This window comes from Amblyraja radiata, chromosome 13 (genome assembly GCF_010909765.2).
Source record: "Amblyraja radiata isolate CabotCenter1 chromosome 13, sAmbRad1.1.pri, whole genome shotgun sequence".
Lineage (NCBI taxonomy): Eukaryota > Metazoa > Chordata > Chondrichthyes > Rajiformes > Rajidae > Amblyraja > Amblyraja radiata.
Window position 1 is genome coordinate 45,255,821 of NC_045968.1, and position 21,329 is coordinate 45,277,149.

The 21,329-nt window shown below is 44.1% G+C and overlaps 1 protein-coding gene across 1 annotated transcript in view; it reads right to left on the minus strand.

Annotated features, from left to right (window-relative positions):
- dner (delta/notch like EGF repeat containing) overlaps positions 1–21,329 on the minus strand; it is a 231,198-nt gene that overhangs the window by 76,035 nt on the left and 133,834 nt on the right. The window contains exon 5 of the mRNA XM_033031924.1: positions 8,805–8,950. Within this exon, the coding sequence (XP_032887815.1) occupies positions 8,805–8,950 (146 nt within the window). The remainder of the gene's footprint in view (positions 1–8,804; positions 8,951–21,329) is intronic.

Consider the following 21,329-nt stretch of genomic DNA (forward strand, 5'->3'; position numbering starts at 1 on the left):
CCCAATGTCTAATACAGACTATAACACCAAGCTGTATAGAAACGATTGGAAAGCAAGCAATAAGTCCCACTTACTGTTAGCTCGAGGTAATTTCCAAATACAATGAGCCCGCAGCATAAACCTTAGACTCCGCTCTCTCATTTGCAGGGATAAAAAGAATGGCAAATGTGTGAGAAATGACAAAGGGGAGGGGAGATGCTATTCTAACATTGAACTGCAAGAATTGCACTTCTTCGAGAAATCATTCTACAGGGGAATTATACAGGGGGGTGTCTGCAGATTACAGTGTTGCTGCTTGACCAAACAAATAGAACCATATGAAAATATCCATTGTTGAGAAGAGTAACTGTCAAGTCAATGTATCAGGTTGTAAATTATACCAGGTAATACAAACCAGCTTGTGGTGGTGCCCAGCTCACAGAAATACATGAGAAGTGGAAGGGTTGTTGATAGTGAGGAGGATAGCCTTTAGGGGCAGAATGATATTGATCAGCTGGTGTGTAGGTTATACACCATAAATACACATATGCACACGTGCGTACACACACACACATAAAACAATCAAATAACCTCAATGGTGCAAACAAACAACACCAATGCCCCCAAATTTATGGAGTTCAGAGCTTATTTGGAGTTTGCATTGATTAATGGCCTGATAGCTGTTGTAACAATCACCTGCTTTGGCTTCTTAAAGCTCTCCATCTCTGTGCCTCTTCTTTCACACTTCCTAGCATCCTAACTCCCTCAGATCTTTTTTCTGCTTTAGCCATTCAAGCTACAAAGTCACCTCTTTTGAAATCCCCTCCCTAGATCTCTTCCACTACTTTCATGGCTGACATGACTGTTTTCAGTCTGATCCTCCACACTCCAACTCTGCTGCATGGTGTTAAGTTCATACCCACTGTTTCATCCTTCAGTGGACACTCAGAGCTTTACATCTGCCTTTACATTGCAATGCAGTCTTTTCTCAAAGCATTCAACTCAATCAGCACTTAATTTGGTCCATTCGGCTGTTCTGTAAATAACAAGAGGCTGCGAATTCTGAGCTCTTCTCCAGTGTTCACATATAGTTGAAACCTCTTAGTATTGACGTTGCTAGATCCAATCAATATGACCACCATGCAGCACCTCCCGCTGAGCCTGTTGATTTCATCTTGTTGTGGACACAGATGTTTTTCTGAAGCACCTTTGAACTGCTTCTTTTATGCTGTTCAAACAGATTATACTGCATACCCTCCGAGTGAGCTGACTGCCTCCAAATGTTGCCACCAGTTAGTTCCACTCTTCCCAAATCAATATTTGAAATGGTTGTTTCTTTTAAGCCTTTAACCATTGTTTCTCTCTGGCACCCCATCCTCTCCAATTCTCTAACTAACTCGTCACTTAGTGCTCTGTTGGTCTGTTTCTCAACTTCATAACTGGCTTCATAGCTGGGTTGCCGATTGATGCTTCCTGTCTTAATGGAATAATGTCATCTTAATGCAATAGTTGCTTCATTTGTGCATGTGGTGAAATATATATACACTTAGCTTTCATTCAATCAGTCAACATTGTGAATCCATGACAGGCTAAGCATGTCTTCAATAAGTTCTTTGAGTCTCTGATGGTAAATTATTTATTAATATTGCCCACTATTTGCAGCCCTAATTCTGCAAATATCACTTTCTCATTCACTGCCTTGTCCCTTGATCATGGTGCTACACTGCACCATTTTGTTTGGGTTTTCTTCATACTCTACACATGCATCTTCAGCTAAACCACTGTCCAAAACCTACCCAGGAGGGTCTCATATTACGTGCTTAGCTTTTTGTTCAGTCCAAGTTTCATATTCTCAATTGTACAGACAGTTATTGAATTCCACATGCATCGCTGCCCATACACCATTGCATGCACTTGCATTGCCACACTCACCCTGATGGACAGAGGTGTCTGCATCCCACTGCCTTCTCAGGTTGTACTTTCTCTCACTGTTCCACATAGCCATTCAGCTATAGCCATTTTCTATAGCCGTCTCATTTTGAGCCGTAGCCTGGTACCTCTAAATGGTTGGGGTCACTAGTTGGACACTTCCTCTGTAGGCCAGAGGATGCTTTCCATATAGATAGCCAACAATGTTTGGCTCTGCATCCATGGGCTGCAAACAGACTGACTTGCTGCACAATCAATAGTTCCCTCCTCAATTAACAAACGCATCGTAAAATGTATTGTCCTCGTCATTATCCTCAGGTGTACAATAGATGGGGTTAACCATTCCCCATTCTATCTCCACACTATCTAATTGTATTCTGGGTACAGTTTCCCAGATGTATTGTTTACTGAAATGTCTTCCTTACGTCTGGGCCATATTTTTATTGATAATTATCTCATTCAGGCATTGCCCCCCTTGTAACATCCTGTCCTGTGACACTTGTAGCACCAGACCAATGGCTGGTCTGAGGGAAGATGGTTCTTGGAAGGTCTATGGTAACAGGTTTCTGTTGAATCCACTTGCAGCATTTATACCACCTTTCCTATTTCTGTGGACTGTTCCCTGTTCACATCTGAGAATCATCTCCTGATATTTTTAATCAACACCTGCGTATGAAATTTCATCCGTTGTTGATGGTGCAAGTGGACTCACCAACATCTCATGTCTCTGGATCGCTGCCTGCAGCAACATTAGCTTCCTCTTTGTATTTTGCCATGTTTCTCTGTTCTGTGTCTCCTCCCCTCAGGGCCATCTCAACTTGTTCCATGCACAGCTACATGCCTCTTCACCCATGCCTCTAAAGGGGCTGTCCCGCTGCGGCGACCTAATCTGCGAGTTCAGAAGAGTGTCTTCGACCTTCAAGCTCGAGGGCACTCGCCTGGAAAACCTCGAGCTGGATCGACCGTCAGTGATGAAACCGATAGCTGAATCGACCGACCGTGCGCACACACACACACACACACAAACACATCGCAAAGGCGGGGGCCAGGGAAAGCGGGGGAGCGCTGTCTGAAATACACACCCGCGATGAAGAGGGAGGTAAAAGACAGCTGCACAGTATACGGTAAGTCCTTTAGAGAGCGCAGGGGGGGGAGGGGGGGAAGAGAAGGGCAGAGAAGGGGGGGAGGGAGGGAGAAGGGGGGAGAAGGAGTGGAGACACTTTTAAGAAGTCAGACAACATTTAATGAAGTTTAGCGGGCATTTTACTTACCGGTCGGTTTTCTTTGGTCCTGAAAACTCCAATGAGCCAATTAAAATGCCCGGTCAGCGAAGGAGATTGCCTACGGCTGCCGTCGACTGCCTGTAACTACATAGCGACCCCACTCCACTGCACTACGAGTTAAAAAGAACCATGGCGACCAATTTTTACTCGCGGAAAATGTTTCAACATGCTGAAAATTTTTCCACGACCTAGCTGAGGCCGCGAGTGTGCGGGAACCTCTCTCGAGCATGAAGGAGAGTTCCAGTGACCCCAAAGGACCTCCTAGGACCACGTGTCGACCATGCTGCGAGTTTGAGTCGAGGGCACTCTTCTAAACTCGCAGATTAGGTCGCTGCAGCGGGACAGCCCCTCTATCCCTCCCTGCACATTTTTAAGAGCTCCTTACCTACCAACACTTCTCTGCCCAGCAAATGAATAGAGGTAAAGCTTCACATCGAACATCCTTAGTTGAAGATGGTAACTCTTAACTGAATTGCAGTGTATAGCTACAATAGTTTATCAAGAATCATAAGTGGCTAGGCGCAGAATTAGGCATTTTGGCCCATCACGTACTCCGCCATTCAATTATGGCTGATCTATCTCTCCCTCCGAAACCCATTCTCCTGCCTTCCCCCCCATAACCCCTGACACCTGCACTAATCAAGAATCTATCTTCTCTGCCTTAAAAATATCATACTACATGACACAAACTGTCTTTTAAAGGGAACATTTCTGCATTTACATACATCAGATGCACGATTATCATGAGCTCGTTTTCACCCTTATTTTAATGATCATGCAGCATTGAGTTGGCATGCTGTGTTTTTTTACATTAATAGGTGTGGTTGATCATACACCACATTCACTGTCCCCACTTTTAGAGATTAGTAAATTTAACTCCCTTTATCCCACATAGTGCAATCCAAATTTTAGGGTGAGAGATCCACATTTGTGAATTGTGCAAATGACAAGTGTTTGACATTGTGTCACCTAGACTGCTTCCTTTAGGGAGTAAAATGAGTCTAAAAATTGTCCGTCTGCGTCCTGGGACAAACGTTTCACCTCCAGATTCAGGGACAGTTTCTTCCCAGCTGTTATTAAGAATAAGGGGTAGGCCATGTAGAACGGAGATGCGGAAAAACATTTTCTCCCAGAGAGTTGTGAATCTGTGGAATTCTCTGCCTCAGAAGGCAGTGGAGGCCAATTCTCAGGATGCTTTCAGTTAGATAAAGCTCTTAAAGGTAGCAGAGTCAAGGGATATGCGGAGAAGGCAGGAACGGGGTACTGATTGTGGATGATCTGCCATGATCACAGTGAATGGCAGTGCTGGTTCGAAGGGCCGAATGGCCTATTCCTGCACCTATTGTCTATTGTTATCAGGCAACTGAATCTTCCTGCCACAACTAGAGAGCAGTCCTGAACTACTATCTACCTCATAGGTGAGCCTCAGATTATCTTTGATTGGACTTTACTGGTTTTACCTTGCACTAAATGTTATTCCCTTATCATGTATACACTGTAGCTCCTTAGTTACTCAATTGTAACCATGTATTATCTTTGTGCTGACTAGTTAGCATGCAACAAAAGCTTTTCACTGTACCTTGGTACATGTGACAATAAACTAAACTGAACTGAAATGGACCGTCAATGTTTCATGTCGAGACCCTTCTTCTGGACTCCATGTTATTTACAATCTCAGCATCATGTCAACCTGGCAATAGTACAACAACGTAATCTCACGTTGTACACAGTTGTTGCCCTGAGATGCTTCCATCGGGAAGGACAGGATAATCCAATAGCATTATCCTTGTAATGTCACTGGGCTGGAGTTACTGATTGCTGCCAGCAGTTTTGAGTTGTTAGCTGTTTGAGTACCACACTATTACATTCAGTAGCAACTTTCACAGCTGGGAAAGATCTCCCCTTCAGCTTTAGCAGCTGTCAAAGACCTGACAGATATGTTTTAGGAGCAGAGATAATGCCAGAGGTTCAGTTGCTGACGAGACCACATCTCTTGACTTCAGAAGTCGAGCGAGTTAGACCCTCCATCTTCATATATGATGAGCGTTTGATGGCACTGGGCCTATACTCGCTGGAGTTTAGAAGGATGAGGGGAGAGCTCATTGAAATTTACCGAATAGTAAAAAGCCTGGACAGTGTGGACGTGGAGAGGATGTTTCCACTAGTGGGAGAGTCTAGGACTAGTCATAGCCTCAGAATTAAAGGACTTTCCTTTAGGAAGGTGAGGAGGAATTTCTGTGGTCAGAGGGTGGTGAATCTGTGGAATTCACTGCCACAGAAGGCGGTGGAGGCCGAGTCAATGGATATTTTTAAGGCGGAGATAGATAGCTTCTTGATTAGTATGGGTGTCAGGGGTAATGGGGAGAAGGCAGGAGAATTGAGTTAAGAGGAAGAGATAGATCAACCATGATTGAATGGCAGAGTAAACTTGATGGGCCGAATGACATAATTCTGCTCCTATCACATTGCAGGTAGTGATGGGTGTATGGGGACGGGCCAGACAATAGACAATAGATTCAAAATCCAGTCCATTTTGAATCACTCATTGGACCTCACTCCAAGATCCCCTTTGCAAAAGTCTTTGCTGCACAAGATACATCAGCTCTGAGCTGATTAAGGAGGAACTGCATTGTCTACCTCCGCTCTGAGCTGCTGCTGGCCAGACCTGCTGTGGCATCCAACATAATATAGCACCAGGATTTAGAGTGTCATTTATTCTGGTCTATGTACCTCAAAGGAGCCTCTAACAGCAGAAATAAAAAAAGAAAATCTTTCGTTTGTCCTACTTTTAGCAGCCAAAAGCAGAGTACAAAATGATGACCAAATGTTTTGAGCCATAATTCCAAACTGCTTGTCTCAGCAATAAATCGGAAAAATTGACTGCACAGATCTTCAAGCGACACATTATAAATAGCAGCACCAGTATAACTAAATGGATTGCAGTATGTTTCTTCCAATTTCTGCAATAACTTATCACAGAAGATTTAGCAGAGCCTTTTCTTGGTTCAAGTCATAGATGCTGCAGTACATTGACAATGCACCAAACTTCTCATTGTTAAAAAGGCCAAAAGTCAGTAGGTTGCTTTCCCCAATTTACCCAATTAACTAAATATAAGAGTACAACTGGATGGGTTTGAAAACAGAATAGCATACTCTGACAATACCAATTACATGATGAATCGTTGTCATCAGCTGCATTTTCTGCCAGAAAGTGGAGCAGTCAGTGCGGAGTGACAGAGCAGGTAGCTTGGGATTTGTGATAAGGAAAGGCAGGCTCACATCGTGAACGCAAAGAAAAAAAGTGGTGGAGAAACTCAGTGGGTCAGGCAGCATCTGTGGAAGGAATGTTCAGGCAACTTTTCGGGTCAGGATCCTTCTTCAGTTTGGAGCCTGCTGAAGGGTCCGAATCCAAAACATTGCCCGTCCATTCCCTCCGCTGATGCTGCCTGATCCACTGAGTTACTCCAGCACTTGCTCAAGATTCCAACATCTGCAGTTCCCTGTGCCTCACATTATGGACTCATGATCTTCTTGATACAGGAAAAGGAACAAAAATACAAGCACCTTCACTAGTTGTAGGTCAAAAGAATTTAGAGAGGAAATATGGAGAATAAATATTTCGGTCTCCATATATTGGAGAAACAAAGCAAAGCTTTTTTCCCAAACAATCTAATTCTCTGCTGTGCCATAAGGAGAGCAGTTGGTAGAGATTGAAGGGTGGATCAGAGAAGCCTGGAGAATGGGAAAGAGGGGGGGAGGGATAAAATAGATCAGCCATGATCGAATGGTGGAGAAGACTCAATGGACCAAATGGCTTAACTCTGCTCCTATGTCTTATCAGTGGGTCACAGAACGAATAGGCCTATTGCAATGATGAAAAGGGAGGAGAATGGAAGACATGTCTGGTGGTGGTATCTCATTGAAAGTGATAAAAATCTGTAGCATCTTATAGGATATAAGGTTTCTAACAATCTGTTAAAAGTAACTCAGCTGCTCGACTTGCTGATTTCAACCCACAGATAGATTGTTGACAACATCTGCAATCTCTTGTGTCTCCAGGGTAAGATTTCTGAATGATGCATCCAAATTCAGTTTACGGGTAGGGATTGGTAGCTAAACTAGATTCTTTCAACGTGGGCATTTCCATCTTTTTCATTTTGCAAATGAAAGCAGAATAGTTCATGAGGCTGTCACCTATTTTGCATTATAATGCCAAAACATGGATTGAATAAGGTGCAGTAAATCAGAGCTTGAATAAATATCCATTATTTCAATGCTTTTCAAAATACTTCAAATAATGTTTCTGAAATTATAATTTAACAGCATTCTGAATTGATTTCAAGGGAGGAATGATGGAATTTATGTAAACACAATTTTGTTGGTTTGCTGCTATGTCAAAACATGTGTTTACATTTGACAAGAAAAGGGAAGTGAAGGTAATTCAAGTTATGTATAGGGAAAATTCAGAGGTAATGCTTGTCAAATGGAATATTAGCAAAAGAATAGGAGTATGAACTGGTGACAAAATGGAAGAATGTGAAAGTGTGACTGAATCAATGCGAGGGAGAGATATGGATAGAGAGAGGGAAGGGCATGTCGTGGGCAGGGCAAGTCTTGCTTAGGGTATGTCGTAGCAAGGGCACGGTGTTGGTAAGGCATGTTGTAGCAAGGGCAAGTCGTGGGTAGGGCATGTGGTAGCAAGGGCATTTCATGAGTATGGCACGTCGTAGGTAGGGCCTGTCGTGGCAAGAGCAAGTTGTGGGTAGGATATGTCGTGGGTAGGGCACGTCATGGGTAGGGCCCGTCATAGCAAGGGCATGGCTCCCTCTGACTTTACCTGGATAGTTATAAGGACGGGAAAGGAATGGAGGGTTATGGTCTGAGCGCAGGTATATGGGACATGGGGAGAATACGTGTTCGGCACGGACTAGAAGGGTCGAGATGGCCTGTTTCCGTGCTGTAATTGTTATATGGTTATACCTCCCAGTAATCTACAACCAACTCAAGAAGAGTGATGAAATTTAAATTCCAGCATTTAACTCGCAAGATTGAGGAGGATAATAATGATAATAATATATGTGCTAAGGGGGAGACCATTGAAAGTGAGCAATGGGGAATGCTGGGTGGGAAGAGAAATCAAGTGAGCCACAGTGAGGCGTGCATGAATAGGATGAACACAAATGGCTCATCCAGGATCTCCTGGATCTTCCTTTGTCATAGAGTGATACAGTGTGGAAACAGGCCCTTCAGCCCAACTTGCCCACACCGGCCAATATGTCCCAGCCACACTAGTCCCACCTGCCCATGTTTGGTTCATATCCCACCAAACCTGTCCTATCCATGTACCCGTCTAACTGTTTCTTAAACGTTGGGATAGTCCCTGCCTCAACTACCTCCTCTGGCAGCTTGTTCCATACACTCACCGCCCTTTGTGTGAAAAAGTTACCCCTCACATTCCTATGACATCTTTTCCCTTTCACCTTAAACCTTTTATCCTCGATTCACCTACACTGGGCAAGAGACCCAATCTATTCCTCTCATGATTTTGCACCCAAGGTACTGCAACAATCTAATTGCAGTGACTTAGCGTGGCACAAAGGAATTCCAACTCACCTCAGATGTTTTGGTGACACACTGTCCTCTTCCAGAGCACTGGAGATCATCCTGGTTGTCCTTTTGTTCTGCGCAGATACTGGCTTTAACTTTCATGTTCAATCTCAAGGCTGTCAGTGCTTTAGTGGTTGAGTCATTCACCAGGACTGGAGGAAACAAAATAGGGAAAAAATCTTAAATAACATGCTTCCATAATGCCAAACTCTATTTAAGCACCGGTGACCTAAAGGACACCATTTATCCTAGGTTTTACACCCAGATTAACCATTAGCGCAATAATTGTCATCCACTTAATGTGCTTTGGCCTTTGATTATTTTTTATCTGAATTTCTGCAAAATTATAATGCTTCCAAGTCAACAGCCAAGTCAACAATCCCGATATGATGCCCTGCTGATATGACATATTTACTAAGATAATATTCTTTGCAACATGCTACTCCTTTATTGGCATGTTCTTTATGGTACAGGAGCGGATACAGTTACTCTTGATAGGCTTCTGATACATGCTACTTCTGACATGCTGATACACAACAGAATGCCACATTAAACAACTCTCTCTCAACAATATATTTTGGGCAGTGGGGAAAGAGGTTGAGCATCGTAGGTTCAATCCTGACCTCCGGCGTGGTTGTGTGGACTGTGCATGTGGATTCCCTTCACATTCCAGAGATGTTCTGATGGATAAGTTAAATTGCTAATGTACATTAACCCTAATGTAGGCAGATGGCAACAAATTATCACTGCTCAATAAACATTAAACCCATCCTTTAAGGCTCCATTGTTCTGTGTTGCTCAAATAAGCTGTTTCTGACATTGAGAATTGCAAGATTTCACTGACTGTTAGGCACACAGGAAGGATTTGACATGTTGTTAAGTTGTATCCCAACTGCGTTAGCTGTAAGACAGCTTTAAATGTGCATAGAACATATAATAAAACAGTACTGGATCAGGCCCACAATGCTTGTTCTGAACATGATGCCAAGTTAAACAGATCATTTGCCTGTATATGATCCATATCCCTCTATCCCCTGCACTTCTATTTGCCTAACAAAATACCTCAATGTCACTATTTTATCTGCCTCCACCACCACTCCTGGCAATGTATTCCAGGCCCCCGCAACTCTCTGTGTAAAGAAAATATCCCACACATTAGTTTTTGGTTTAGAAATACAGCATGGAAACAGACCCTTCGGCCCACCGAATCCATGCTGACCAGCGATCACCCATACCCCCAGTTCTATCCAACGCACCAGGGACAATTCACGGAAGCCAATTAACCTACAAACCTGCACGTCTTCTGAATGTGAGAGGAAGCCAAAACCCCTGGTGAAAACCCGTGCGGACACAGGGAGCTTGTACAAACTGCGTTCAGACAGTGCCGGTAGTTAGGATTGAATCTGGGTATCTGGTGCTGTAAGGCAGCAACTCTACCATGGCACCACATTTCCCCCTCACACCTTATAGTTTATGAATGCCTCTGAAAACTGAAACAAAACTGTTCACAATATTTTGGACTAACATTTAGTACTTCATGAAAAATACAAGTTTTATTTTATTGGTCAAACAAGAACATGCACATGGATATAATCCATGGAAGGCTGTGGAGACCATCAATTAATATCCTTAAGGTAGAGATAGATAGATTCTTGATTAGTATGGGTGTCAGGGGTTTGGGGGAGAAGGCAGGAGAATGGGGTTGAAACATAGAAACATAGACAATATGTGCAGGAGTAGGCCATTCGGCCCTTCGAGCCAGCACCGCCATTCAATATGATCATGGTTCCAAAATCAGTACCCCGTTCCTGCTTTCGATCAGCCATGTTTGAATGGGCGGTGTAGACTTGATGGGCTGAATGGCTTAATTCTGCTTCTCTCACTTATGAACCTATATAAGGTAAGAAAACAGGTAACATTCTTAAATGTGGCTTTCTGAGAAAGCAGCTTTGGGAGGACCTTGGACTGCAATGAGGCTGCAAGATTATTTAGCCTCTCTTTGCCCTTGACATGCTTTATTCTGGTCTGATTACTTAGCATTTATGAGATGGATGGAAACAGTAAAATGGCGACATTACTTCAAATGCATGGGTCAGGTCTCTGCTATCTTCTCCGTGCTCTCTGAAATTTCTGGTAGGTGGTGAGTAGGTAAAGATAACCATCATACGTGAGCAAAGGTCACCACAATCTGTGGGTTCTGCTCTTCCAACAGATAGCTACACGTTGCAATGAGAGGAAAAGCCTGTGAAAGCGTAAAGTTACGTATAAACTCTGGTGTTTTAAATAGTCAATAGTCATAGTCAATTTTATTCGTCATGTACACATATAAGTACAGTGAAATGAATTTGCCACCAGCGGTACAATTTAAAAAGAATGCACAATACACAATAAAATTTAACACAAACATCCACCACAGCATTCTTCACTGTGGTGGAAGGCACAAAGTACAGTCAGTCCTCCTCCATTGTTCACCCGTGGTCGGGGCCATAAACCTCCGCATTCGCCTCTACGGACGGCCGGATGTACAGGCCCTCTCGTCGGGATGGTCGAACACACCCCACGGCTTGGAGGTCCCGAATCGGCGCTTTCTTACTGGAGACCGTGGCTGCAGGCCGGCGGTCGGAGCTCTTCTCTGGCTATCCCTGGTGAGGGATCCCGCTCCAGAAGGTAAGTCCATGCCGCGCCCGTGGCTAGAAGCTCCGTAGACCGCGGCTTCAGGATGTTATAGGCCGCGGGCCGTGGTCAGAGCTCTTCTCCGGGGATCCCTGGACGGGGCTCTGGACGTCACACCCGCGGCTAGAAGCTCCACAGACCGCGGCTTCAGGATGTAACAGTCCGCAGGCCAGCGATCAGAGCACTCCCCTGTGGCGACCCCCGGCAAGGGCTTGCCTGCTCCGCGATGAAAAGTCCATGCTACGCCCGCTGCTGAAACTCCGGGCCCGACTCCGGGAAAGGCCGCTCCAATCCATGGTGTTATGCCGCAAGGGAGACGACATGGAAAAAGTCGCCTCTCCGTGGAGGAGGCGACCGAAAGCGGTTCCCCCCCTTTCCCCCCCTCACAAGACACACCGAGAGACACTAAAACTACTTTTGGACACACTAAAAAAAACAAAAAAAGTAGAAATAACGAACACGCTGCTGGCAGGGCAGCCGTCTAGCAGCGCCCCCACCGACTGCTCATTTGGTAACGCTCATTTGGTAAAGCTCATTTGGTACCAAATCTCAAGTGCTAATTTGCCCATTTGCAAATATAAAATGGTACTCTGTATGTTATGTAGTTACTTCCCCCTCATGGTTAAAAAGCATTTCAGGCATTTCTATTCAAGGGGCTCTTTTCCGCTCGTCCATCGACTGATGATCACAACTCACTAACTAAAAATCCCTTGTGATGTATGACCAAACAGCAAATGAAGCAAAGCTCACGACTTAGTTTTTTGTTAGATGCTTTCATCTATCATCTTCTCCGTATCCATCTTGACCCAGAATATATGAATTGAAACTCCAGATGTAAGCAAATTTATCTAGGACAAACACGTTTCCTACACGGCTATTAAAGGACCACATTGACAAATTGGCTCCCTCATGAAGTAACTAGGCTTTGGACCAGGCATGCTCAAGATTCCTCCTCCATGGCCACCATCCAAAGATATGTTCTTGACTTAGATAAAAAGCCTGTACCGTGGACCCAGGAGGAACAAGTTAATGAGGTCAATGGGAGTAGAAATGAGTTGAGATGTAAAATAGCCTGCCAGTTCTTTAGGACAGATTTCACATTACTGCGCAAGGAATAGCAGGCAGTGAGACTGGGACGGAGCGACCGCAGGACGTGAGACTGGGCCCGCACCTGTCCTCCACTATCACCCTGAGCACCGGCACACCACAGGGCTGTGTACTAAGCCCCATGCTCTACTCCCTCTTCACTCACGACTGTGTTCCTGCATTCGACACCAACACCATCGTGAAGTTTGCAGATGACACAACAGTGATTGGGCTGATCACCGACGGTGATGAAACAAAATACAGGGCGGAGGTGCAGAACCTGGCGGACTGGTGCACACGTAACAACTTGTCACTAAACACCTCCAAGACCAAGGAGCTGATTATTGACTTCAGGAGGTCCCATAATGGAGAATACGCCCCAATCTCCATTTACGGGGACAGTGTGGAGAGAGTGTCCAGCTTTAAGTTTATGGGCACTCACATTTCAGAGGACCTCACATGGTCCACCAACACCGCTGTGCTGGTCAAGAAGGCACAGCAACGACTGTTCTTCCTGAGGACATTAAAAAAGACTGGTCTGCCCCAACAGCTGCTGACAACGTTTTACCGCTGCACCACAGAGAGCATACTAACGTATGGCATCTCTGTGTGGTATCTCAGCTGCACGGAGGCGGAGAGGAGAGCTCTTCAGCGCGTCGTCCACAGAGCGCAGAGGATCATTGGGACAGAGCTACCAGCCTTGGAGGGCATCTACCACACACGGTGCCTCAGGAAGGCCGTCAGCATCCATAAAGACTCATCACACCCCTGTAACGGTCTGTTCGAACTACTTCCCTCCGGCAGACGTTACAAGGCCTTCTACGCCCGAACCTCCAGACTCAGAAACAGCTTTATTCCAAGAGCTATAGCGGCTCTGAACCGGCCCTGCTGAGTGCCCCCCATCCCCCCTGGACTGTCTCCCTCGGATGGTCACGACACACAGCTTATTTATTTATTTTACTTTTCTTTTTCATCGGTTGGAAGCTGCATACTAAATCTCGTTGCACTGACGTGCAATGACAATAAAAGATATTATTATTATTATTATTATTAAATGAACAAATCTGCTGATATAAGGGGTACGAGGCATTCCATCTAATCTAAAGACATGAATTAAATCCTATTGTGATTGTAAGTAAATCTAGAAAATAAACAATATCAGTGGTGATGATGACCGTTAAAGTACTAATTGTTGTGAAAACCCAACTGGTTCTTTGAGGGAAGGAAATCAATCTTTACTTGATCTGTCCCATAGGTGAGTCCACACACACTGTGGCGTGGCTGGCTTCTGAAATAGCTGAGGAATCAACTCAGTTCAGAGAAATTAATTTGTGGTGAGCAATAAATGGCCTTGCCAGTCATATCCACATCTGTCGTATGAATAAATAAATGACTCTCGAGTATGCGATGGCACAATTCAGTTCGAGAGAAAATACGGATGGGCAATAAACGGCTTTGCCAGTGGTTACCACATCTGGGGGAGGGAGGTGTGGGGGGGGGGGGGGGTTGTGCGGGAGGGGGGTGTAGGGGAGGGGGAGGTGGAGGGGAAGGGGGTTGTGGGGGAGGGAGGTGTGGGGGAGAGGGGGGTGTGGGGGAGGGGGGTGAAGGGGAGGGGTGAGTAGGGGAGAGGGGAGTGTAGGGGAGGGGGTGTAGGGGAGGGACGGGGTGGGAGGGGGGAGTGTGGGCTCACCATTTCCCGGCCCTGGCTCCGACCACACTCCTGGCTCCAGGACCCGGCTCTGGACTCACTCAGCTGCTCCCATCCCCAGTGCCTGTCGCCATCACAGCCCCCGCCCGCAGAACACAGCCCACACCCACACACTTCTTCAGCTTTATTCTCGGCGGCTTGTAGACGGGCGGCGGCTTGTAGACGGGCGGCGGCTTGTGAACGGGCAGCGGCTTCTGGACGTGCTCACGGACTCAGCCCCGCCTCCGGGAATTTATTCTCCAACGGGTGCTGGAAGGGGCGTTACCTTCTTTGTGACTGACAGGCGAGAAGACCAGTCTCCTGATCTCACGATTTTTTTAAACCTTCATTACTTTTGTAATCTTCCACCGATCGGAACAAAACTTGGTGGCTTGGAGCAGAGGAGAACGGTGAGTAAGGTGGCGAGTAATCCTAGCGATATAAGGTAGCGTTTTCGCGCAAATTTACATACAACGTAGACCAGAAGTGGTCAAGATGAGAGTTTTAGTAATAGTATATAGATGATACATTGTCAGCAATAGCAGTTCTGCATGTTGTTCTGATGAATAGCCTGGAAGAAGAGAGAAAGGCCTGGATAGAGTGAATGTGGAGAAGATGTTTGCACTAGTGGGAGGGGCTAGGACCAGAGGCCACAGTCTCAGAATAAAAGTACGCATCTTTAGAAAGGAGATGAGGAGAAATTTCTTTAGTCAGGGTGGTGAATCTGTGGAATTTATTTCCACAGCTGGCTGTGGAGGCAAAGTCAATGGATATTTTTGAGGCGGAGATTGACAAACTCTTGATTAGTAAGGGTGTCAGGGGTTCTGGGGACAAGGCAGGAGAATGGAGTTAAGAGGAAGAGATAGTTCAGCCATGATTGAAAGGCGGAGTAGACTTGATGGGTCGAATGACATAATTCTGCTCCGATCACATATGATCTTATGACCCACGACAGTGCACAGATTACAGGTAGTGAGAGGGAAAGATAGATCAGCCATGATATATCAGCCGAAAGTGACAAATTCCATTCACATGTATCAAAGCTGCATATTCTTACGATTAGAAATGTATGGATTTTCTAATGTTAACAAAAAATAAATAAACTCTGGGCCCAGGGTCTCAGTTTTGGCCAAAACCATAATTGAAAGCTTGTTCATTAGCTTCAAACAAAGATGGAGGTTGAAGCAGTCCTATCTTTCAATGTGAAATCTGATGAACAATCATCAATCAATCACAAAGATATTACTGACCAAAACTGAACACGTTACTTAAAACATGGCCTCACCAACATCTGTACAACTGTAACATAACATCCCAACTTCTATACTCAATACCCTGACCGATGAAGTCCAACGTACCAAAACATTTTTTTAACCACCCTACCTACCTTTGGGACGACAGATGGCACAATGGGCTAAGTGTTCGGCTGGCAACCGGAAGGTAGCCGGTTCGAATCCCGCTTGGAGTGCATACTGTCGTTGTGTCCTTGGGAAAGACACTTCACCCACCTTTGCCTGTGTGTGAATGTGTGTGAGTGATTGGTGGTGGTCGGAGGGGCCGTAGGCGCAGATTGGCAGCCACGCTTCCGTCAGTCTGCCCCAGGGCAGCTGTGGCTACAGAAGTAGCTTACCACCACCGAGTGTGACTGAGGAGTGAATGAATAATGCGATGTAAAGCGCCTTGAGTATTAGAAAGGCGCTATATAAATCCCATCCATTATTATTATTATTACCTTTGTCCAACAGGGAACTATTTACCTGCACTCATAGATCCCTCCACTCTACAACATTCCCCTTGGCCCTGCTATTCACTGTGAAAGTCCTGCCTTGATTTGACCACTCAAAATGCAGCACCTCGCACTTATCTGTATTAAATTCCATCAACCATTCCTCAGCCCACATGCCCAGCTGATCAAGATCCTGTTGTAATTTCTAATAACCATCTTCACTGTCTACAATACCACCTACTTTAGTGTTATCAGCAAACTTGTATATTCTCATCAAAATCATCGATATAAACTACAAACAACAATGGGGCCAGCACCGATCCATGAGGCACACCACTCGTCACAGGTGTCCAGTCCAAAAAGCAACCTTCCATTGTAGCTAAGGTAGACACAAAATGCTGGAGTAACTCAGCGGGACAGGCAGCATCTCTGGATAGAAGGAATGGGTGAACGTTTCGGGTCGAGACCCTTCTTCAGACTGATGTCAGGGAAGTGGGCAGGACCAAGATAGCCTTCCATTATAGCTGGGTGATCAGAACTGTAAACAGTGCTCCAAGTGTGGTCTCACACGCAACTTGTACAGCTGCATCATGATGTGCTAACGTTTGCACTCAATACCTTTCCCAATGAAGTCAAGCATGCCAAAAACCTTCACTACCCTGTCAATCTCAGTCCCCAATCCTAGATCTCTCTGTGGTGAAACACTCTCCAGGGCTCTCTCATTTGCTGTGTAAAGGGTCTGTCCCACTTTCACGACCTAATTCACGACCTCTGCCGAGTTTGCCCTTGACTCATACTCGCAGCATGGTCGTCACAAGGTCGTAGGAGGTTGTAGGTAGGTTGTAGCAGGCCGTGATGTTAGTCGTAGGTACTCGTGGCATCAAGTAGGTCGGGGCGTTTTTCTAGCCTGATGAAAAATGTCCACGAGTAAAAAAGGTCGCGAAAGTGGGACAGGCCCTTAAGTCCTGCCCTGGTCTGACATTCCAAAGTACAACATCTCACACTTGTCAAGTTAAAACTCATTTGCCATTCCTTGAGCCGCCTTCCCAACTGATCTAGTTCTTATTATGTAAACTTAGATACACTTTCTCACTGTCCACTATAACACTTATTTTGTGTCAACTGCCAATTAACTAACAATGTTAACTATATAGCCATTCAAATATTTAAGGTGGAGATGAACAGATTCTTGATTAGTAAGGGTGTCTGGAGTTATGGAGAGACGGCAGGAGCATGGAGCTGAGAGGCAAAGATTGATCAGCCATGATTGATTGGCAATGTAGACCTGATGGGCCCAATGGCCTAATTCTGCTCTTATAACTTATGAACTTATCAATTATGAAATTGTTAAGGTACAGTGTATATAACAAACAGCAATGACCCCTGTGACATTCTACAGACCTCGATTAAGAGAATCAATCTTCCACAATTATCCTTTGACTCCTTCCTCCAAGCCAACTTTGAATCCAACTATAGACACAAGTGCTGGAGTAAATCAGCGGGTCAGGCAGCATCTCTGGAGAGAAAGGATGGGTTGGAACCCTTCTTCAGAGAATCCAACTAAAGAGCTCATTTTGAATTCCATGCAATCTAACCTTCCAGACTAGCCTAACATGCAGGATCTTGTCAAAGACCTTGCTAAAGTCCATATAAACTCTGAGGGAGTAACTGCAATGTGTGCCCGACCCTCCAACTCAGCACATTGAAGATCCTTATGCATCCATGGGGTCTTTAGAAATACCACTGAATGTTACAGTATGTTAATTAATACAGGCATCACAGATCTCATTCTTGCTAGTGAGTCTACATAATATCAAAAAGTACATTTAAAAATTGTATTTGTTAACGGCAAAATTGTGCATGGATTTGCAGTATTTCCACGATAAACTGAATTACATAGTGACAAGAGATGATGAATGTGGGTTGGTCATGGCTTTGTTAATAGCAGTCATGCTTCTGACTTGCTCCCACTGCACAGATTTACACAGAGAATTCTACGCTGACACATCAGCTGGTACACAGAGGGAGTCATTTTATAGATTACATATTAAATCAAGGCCCTCTCCATTCTCACATTGGCTGTGAAAAATCTCATTACAATATTTCAAAGAACAGCAGTAAAGTCACTGTGACCAACATTCATCCTTCAATTAACATCATTAATATCTTATTATCTATTTATAACATTCTCGATCTAGCGAATTTCCAACATACCGATTAGTGCTGTGCTTTCTTTCAACACTTCAAAAATGCTTTGATATTTGTAATACCGAGTTGCCTCAGATCAAGAACACAGAAACAGTCTATTGAGTCTATGGCCACCATTAAGCATCTATTTACTTAATCTTATTCTAAAGTCACTTTATCCCCCCCCATAAACTCCCATCAGATTCTACTGCTCAAACATTGCATACGAGGAACAACTTACTTACTAACATATCTTATGGGCCTGTCCCGCTTACGCGACTTTTTCGGCGACTGCCGGCACCCGTCATAGGTCGTTGCAGGTCGCCAAAATATTTCAACATGTTGAAAATCCAGCAGCGACCAGAAAGACTCTACAATTCTTTGAGCGACTGAGGAGACTACTCACGACCATACAGGCGTCACCCGGCAACATGTCGCGGGGTGAAACCAAAGAGTCGTACCTTGTTCTGGTCACCGCTAGATTTTCAACAATGTTGAAATTTTTCGGCGACCTGCAACAACCTATGACGGGTGCCGGCAAGTCGCCGAAAAAAATCGCGTAAGTGGGACAGGCCCATTAGGAACACGGGAGGAAACCTACCTACTCAAAGGAAGAACATGAAAACTCCACACTGACAGCTGGCGATCAGGATTGAACCCAAATCAATGGAGTTCTGAGGTAACAACTTTACTACTGTGTCTCTGTGCTAACTATGTAAATGCATGCCTTTTCTTGTTCTCAGTCAAAACATGTACCAATCTGTGCGACGTGATCTGAGCAATATGGCTTGTTTTCTTTTAATACAGGAGTGTTTCTTCAGTAATACAGTACAGGAGTTTTCCCCATAATTTTAAATTTATCTTACTGTGCGGAAAATTAGTTTGGCATTTATAGCGGTTGATGATTAATACAATATAATTGGGAACAGATCTCTCTTTGCCTGTTGTTGCATTAGCTCTCTGTGCTGCTTTGTATTGCAAGCGAGTTTATCACATCAATTTGAGGGATTATTGACAGTAATAAAACTGTGATTCCAGCAGTGACTATTGACTTAAATCACTGGAAGAGCTTTGCATAATTGAGAACAAATCAAAAGTGAAATGGGCAGCTGGGCTCTTTGCCCAGTACTTGCAAGTAACTATTTTCAAACGACATGGAAGGACTTCATCCACAAAAACTCCAGGACATGTTCAAATAAATACCATGGGCTACCTTTCTTCATACAGTTCCCTGCGGTAATCTTCGCTTGCGGTAATGGAATGTGGCAGGTTGCCGTTTGTACTGAATAGGCTGGTCTTATCACCTGCCACCAGACGCACATGTTGCTCTCAGCCCGATACCTTCACACTTGGACCAGGACTTGTCTGGATTTGCCAGCATCCAATGCTGGATCCAGGCCAAGGTTGGTAGCAGTGGCATCAACTGATTCATCAACTAGATATGGAGTCCAAAGGACAGTGCAGGTTTTTGCAGCAGTCCCAGCTCTCTGGCTGGGAAGACAAGCTGAGGAACTTGGATCACGTTTAACAGATGCATGTATGACAGCCCCGTTCAAATGAAAGGCAGAATTCGACAGCTAATTAGTCTAAATGTGTGCATATATATGCGTATACGTATACATACGTATGTGCGCACACACACACGTATTATATATATATATTTTATATATATATATATATATATATATATATATATATATATAATACATGTGTGTGTGCGCACATACGTATGTATACGTATACGCATATATATGCACACATTTAGACTAATTAGCTGTCGAATTCTGCCTTTCATATATATATATATATATATATATATATATATATATAGAAGGTAGTCACAAAATGCTGGAGTAACAGCGGGACAGACAGCATCCCTGGAGATAAGGAATTATGTATATATATATATGTGTGCGTGTGTTTATATATATATACGGAATGTGGCATATTGCCGTTTGTACTGAATAGGCTGGTGTGTGTGTGTCTGTATACATACCGTTTATACATACACACACATATCATTTATGTGTATACATAATCTTTTAATTGTTATAATGATTTTAACCAGTTAAACTTTAATACTTTATTTTTGAGCAGACCCAAGTGATTTTGAGCATTTGTGAAAGTCAGAGGATAGCGAGCACGTTAGTCAGCCTAAGACCTACCCCACAAGACTAACAATAATGTGTTCAGATCAGTGGCTTAATATATGCATTTTCTTTAACCTTGTGAAAATTACTTTCATGTGAGTCTTAGCCCATCTACAGGAGTAAAGCTCCCTCCTGCTCTGACTTTTCACCAATTATCCTGGAGTGCTAGCATTGATTTTTTTAATGAGCAGCTTTGATGCAGGTTACCTGAAACAGTGGCATTAACCTATTTGTTGTTAACTCCCGGGATTACTGGATTCTGTTTAGTTGGCAATGCAATGTTTAATATAACAGGTTTGCAATAATACTGCCTTTAAATAATATTACCCTCATAAAAACACTCAAACTACTCAGGCACTTTGGCCATTTGATAAGATGGGAACTCAGCACTTGGAGATTGAAAAGCCCAAGGCGAAGTGGGTACTTAAGATAATTAAATGCAATTTGAAATTAAAATAGAAAATGCTGGAAGTGTTCATCAACTCAGGCAGTATTTATAGAAAGGATAACAGTTAGAGTTTCAGTCTGTGACTTTTTGTCAGTTCTGATAAAAATATCCTTGACTCAAATTGTTTCTCTGTCTACAGATTCTGCCTGACCTGCTGAGTGTTTCCAGCATGTTCTGTCTTCATTTCAGATTTCCAGTACCTACCCTTTCTTTGTGTTTTTCATTCATAATTTGGGGCCTGGTCGGACTACATAATTGAGGTAGATAACGGCTTTGCTTGGATGGAAAGACTCCCACGCAATTGCATACACAAGGCCAGGTGTAAAGAATCCTTTCATATGAGGGAGGCTTAGCATTTGTAAGTGAATGAAACAGGGAGAAGGTAGAGTGTCCACTTGCGCATACATGACAGGAAATAGATTATGGGTTTCCATGCAATATATTTTCTAGAGCACTTGGTGGGCCAAAGGCCCTATTCCACGCTGTATCTCTAAACTAAACATTATCTACATTACTTCAGGCTGGTTTCGGAAACTGGCCAGATCAGGTAAGGACAGCATTACTCCTTCCTGAG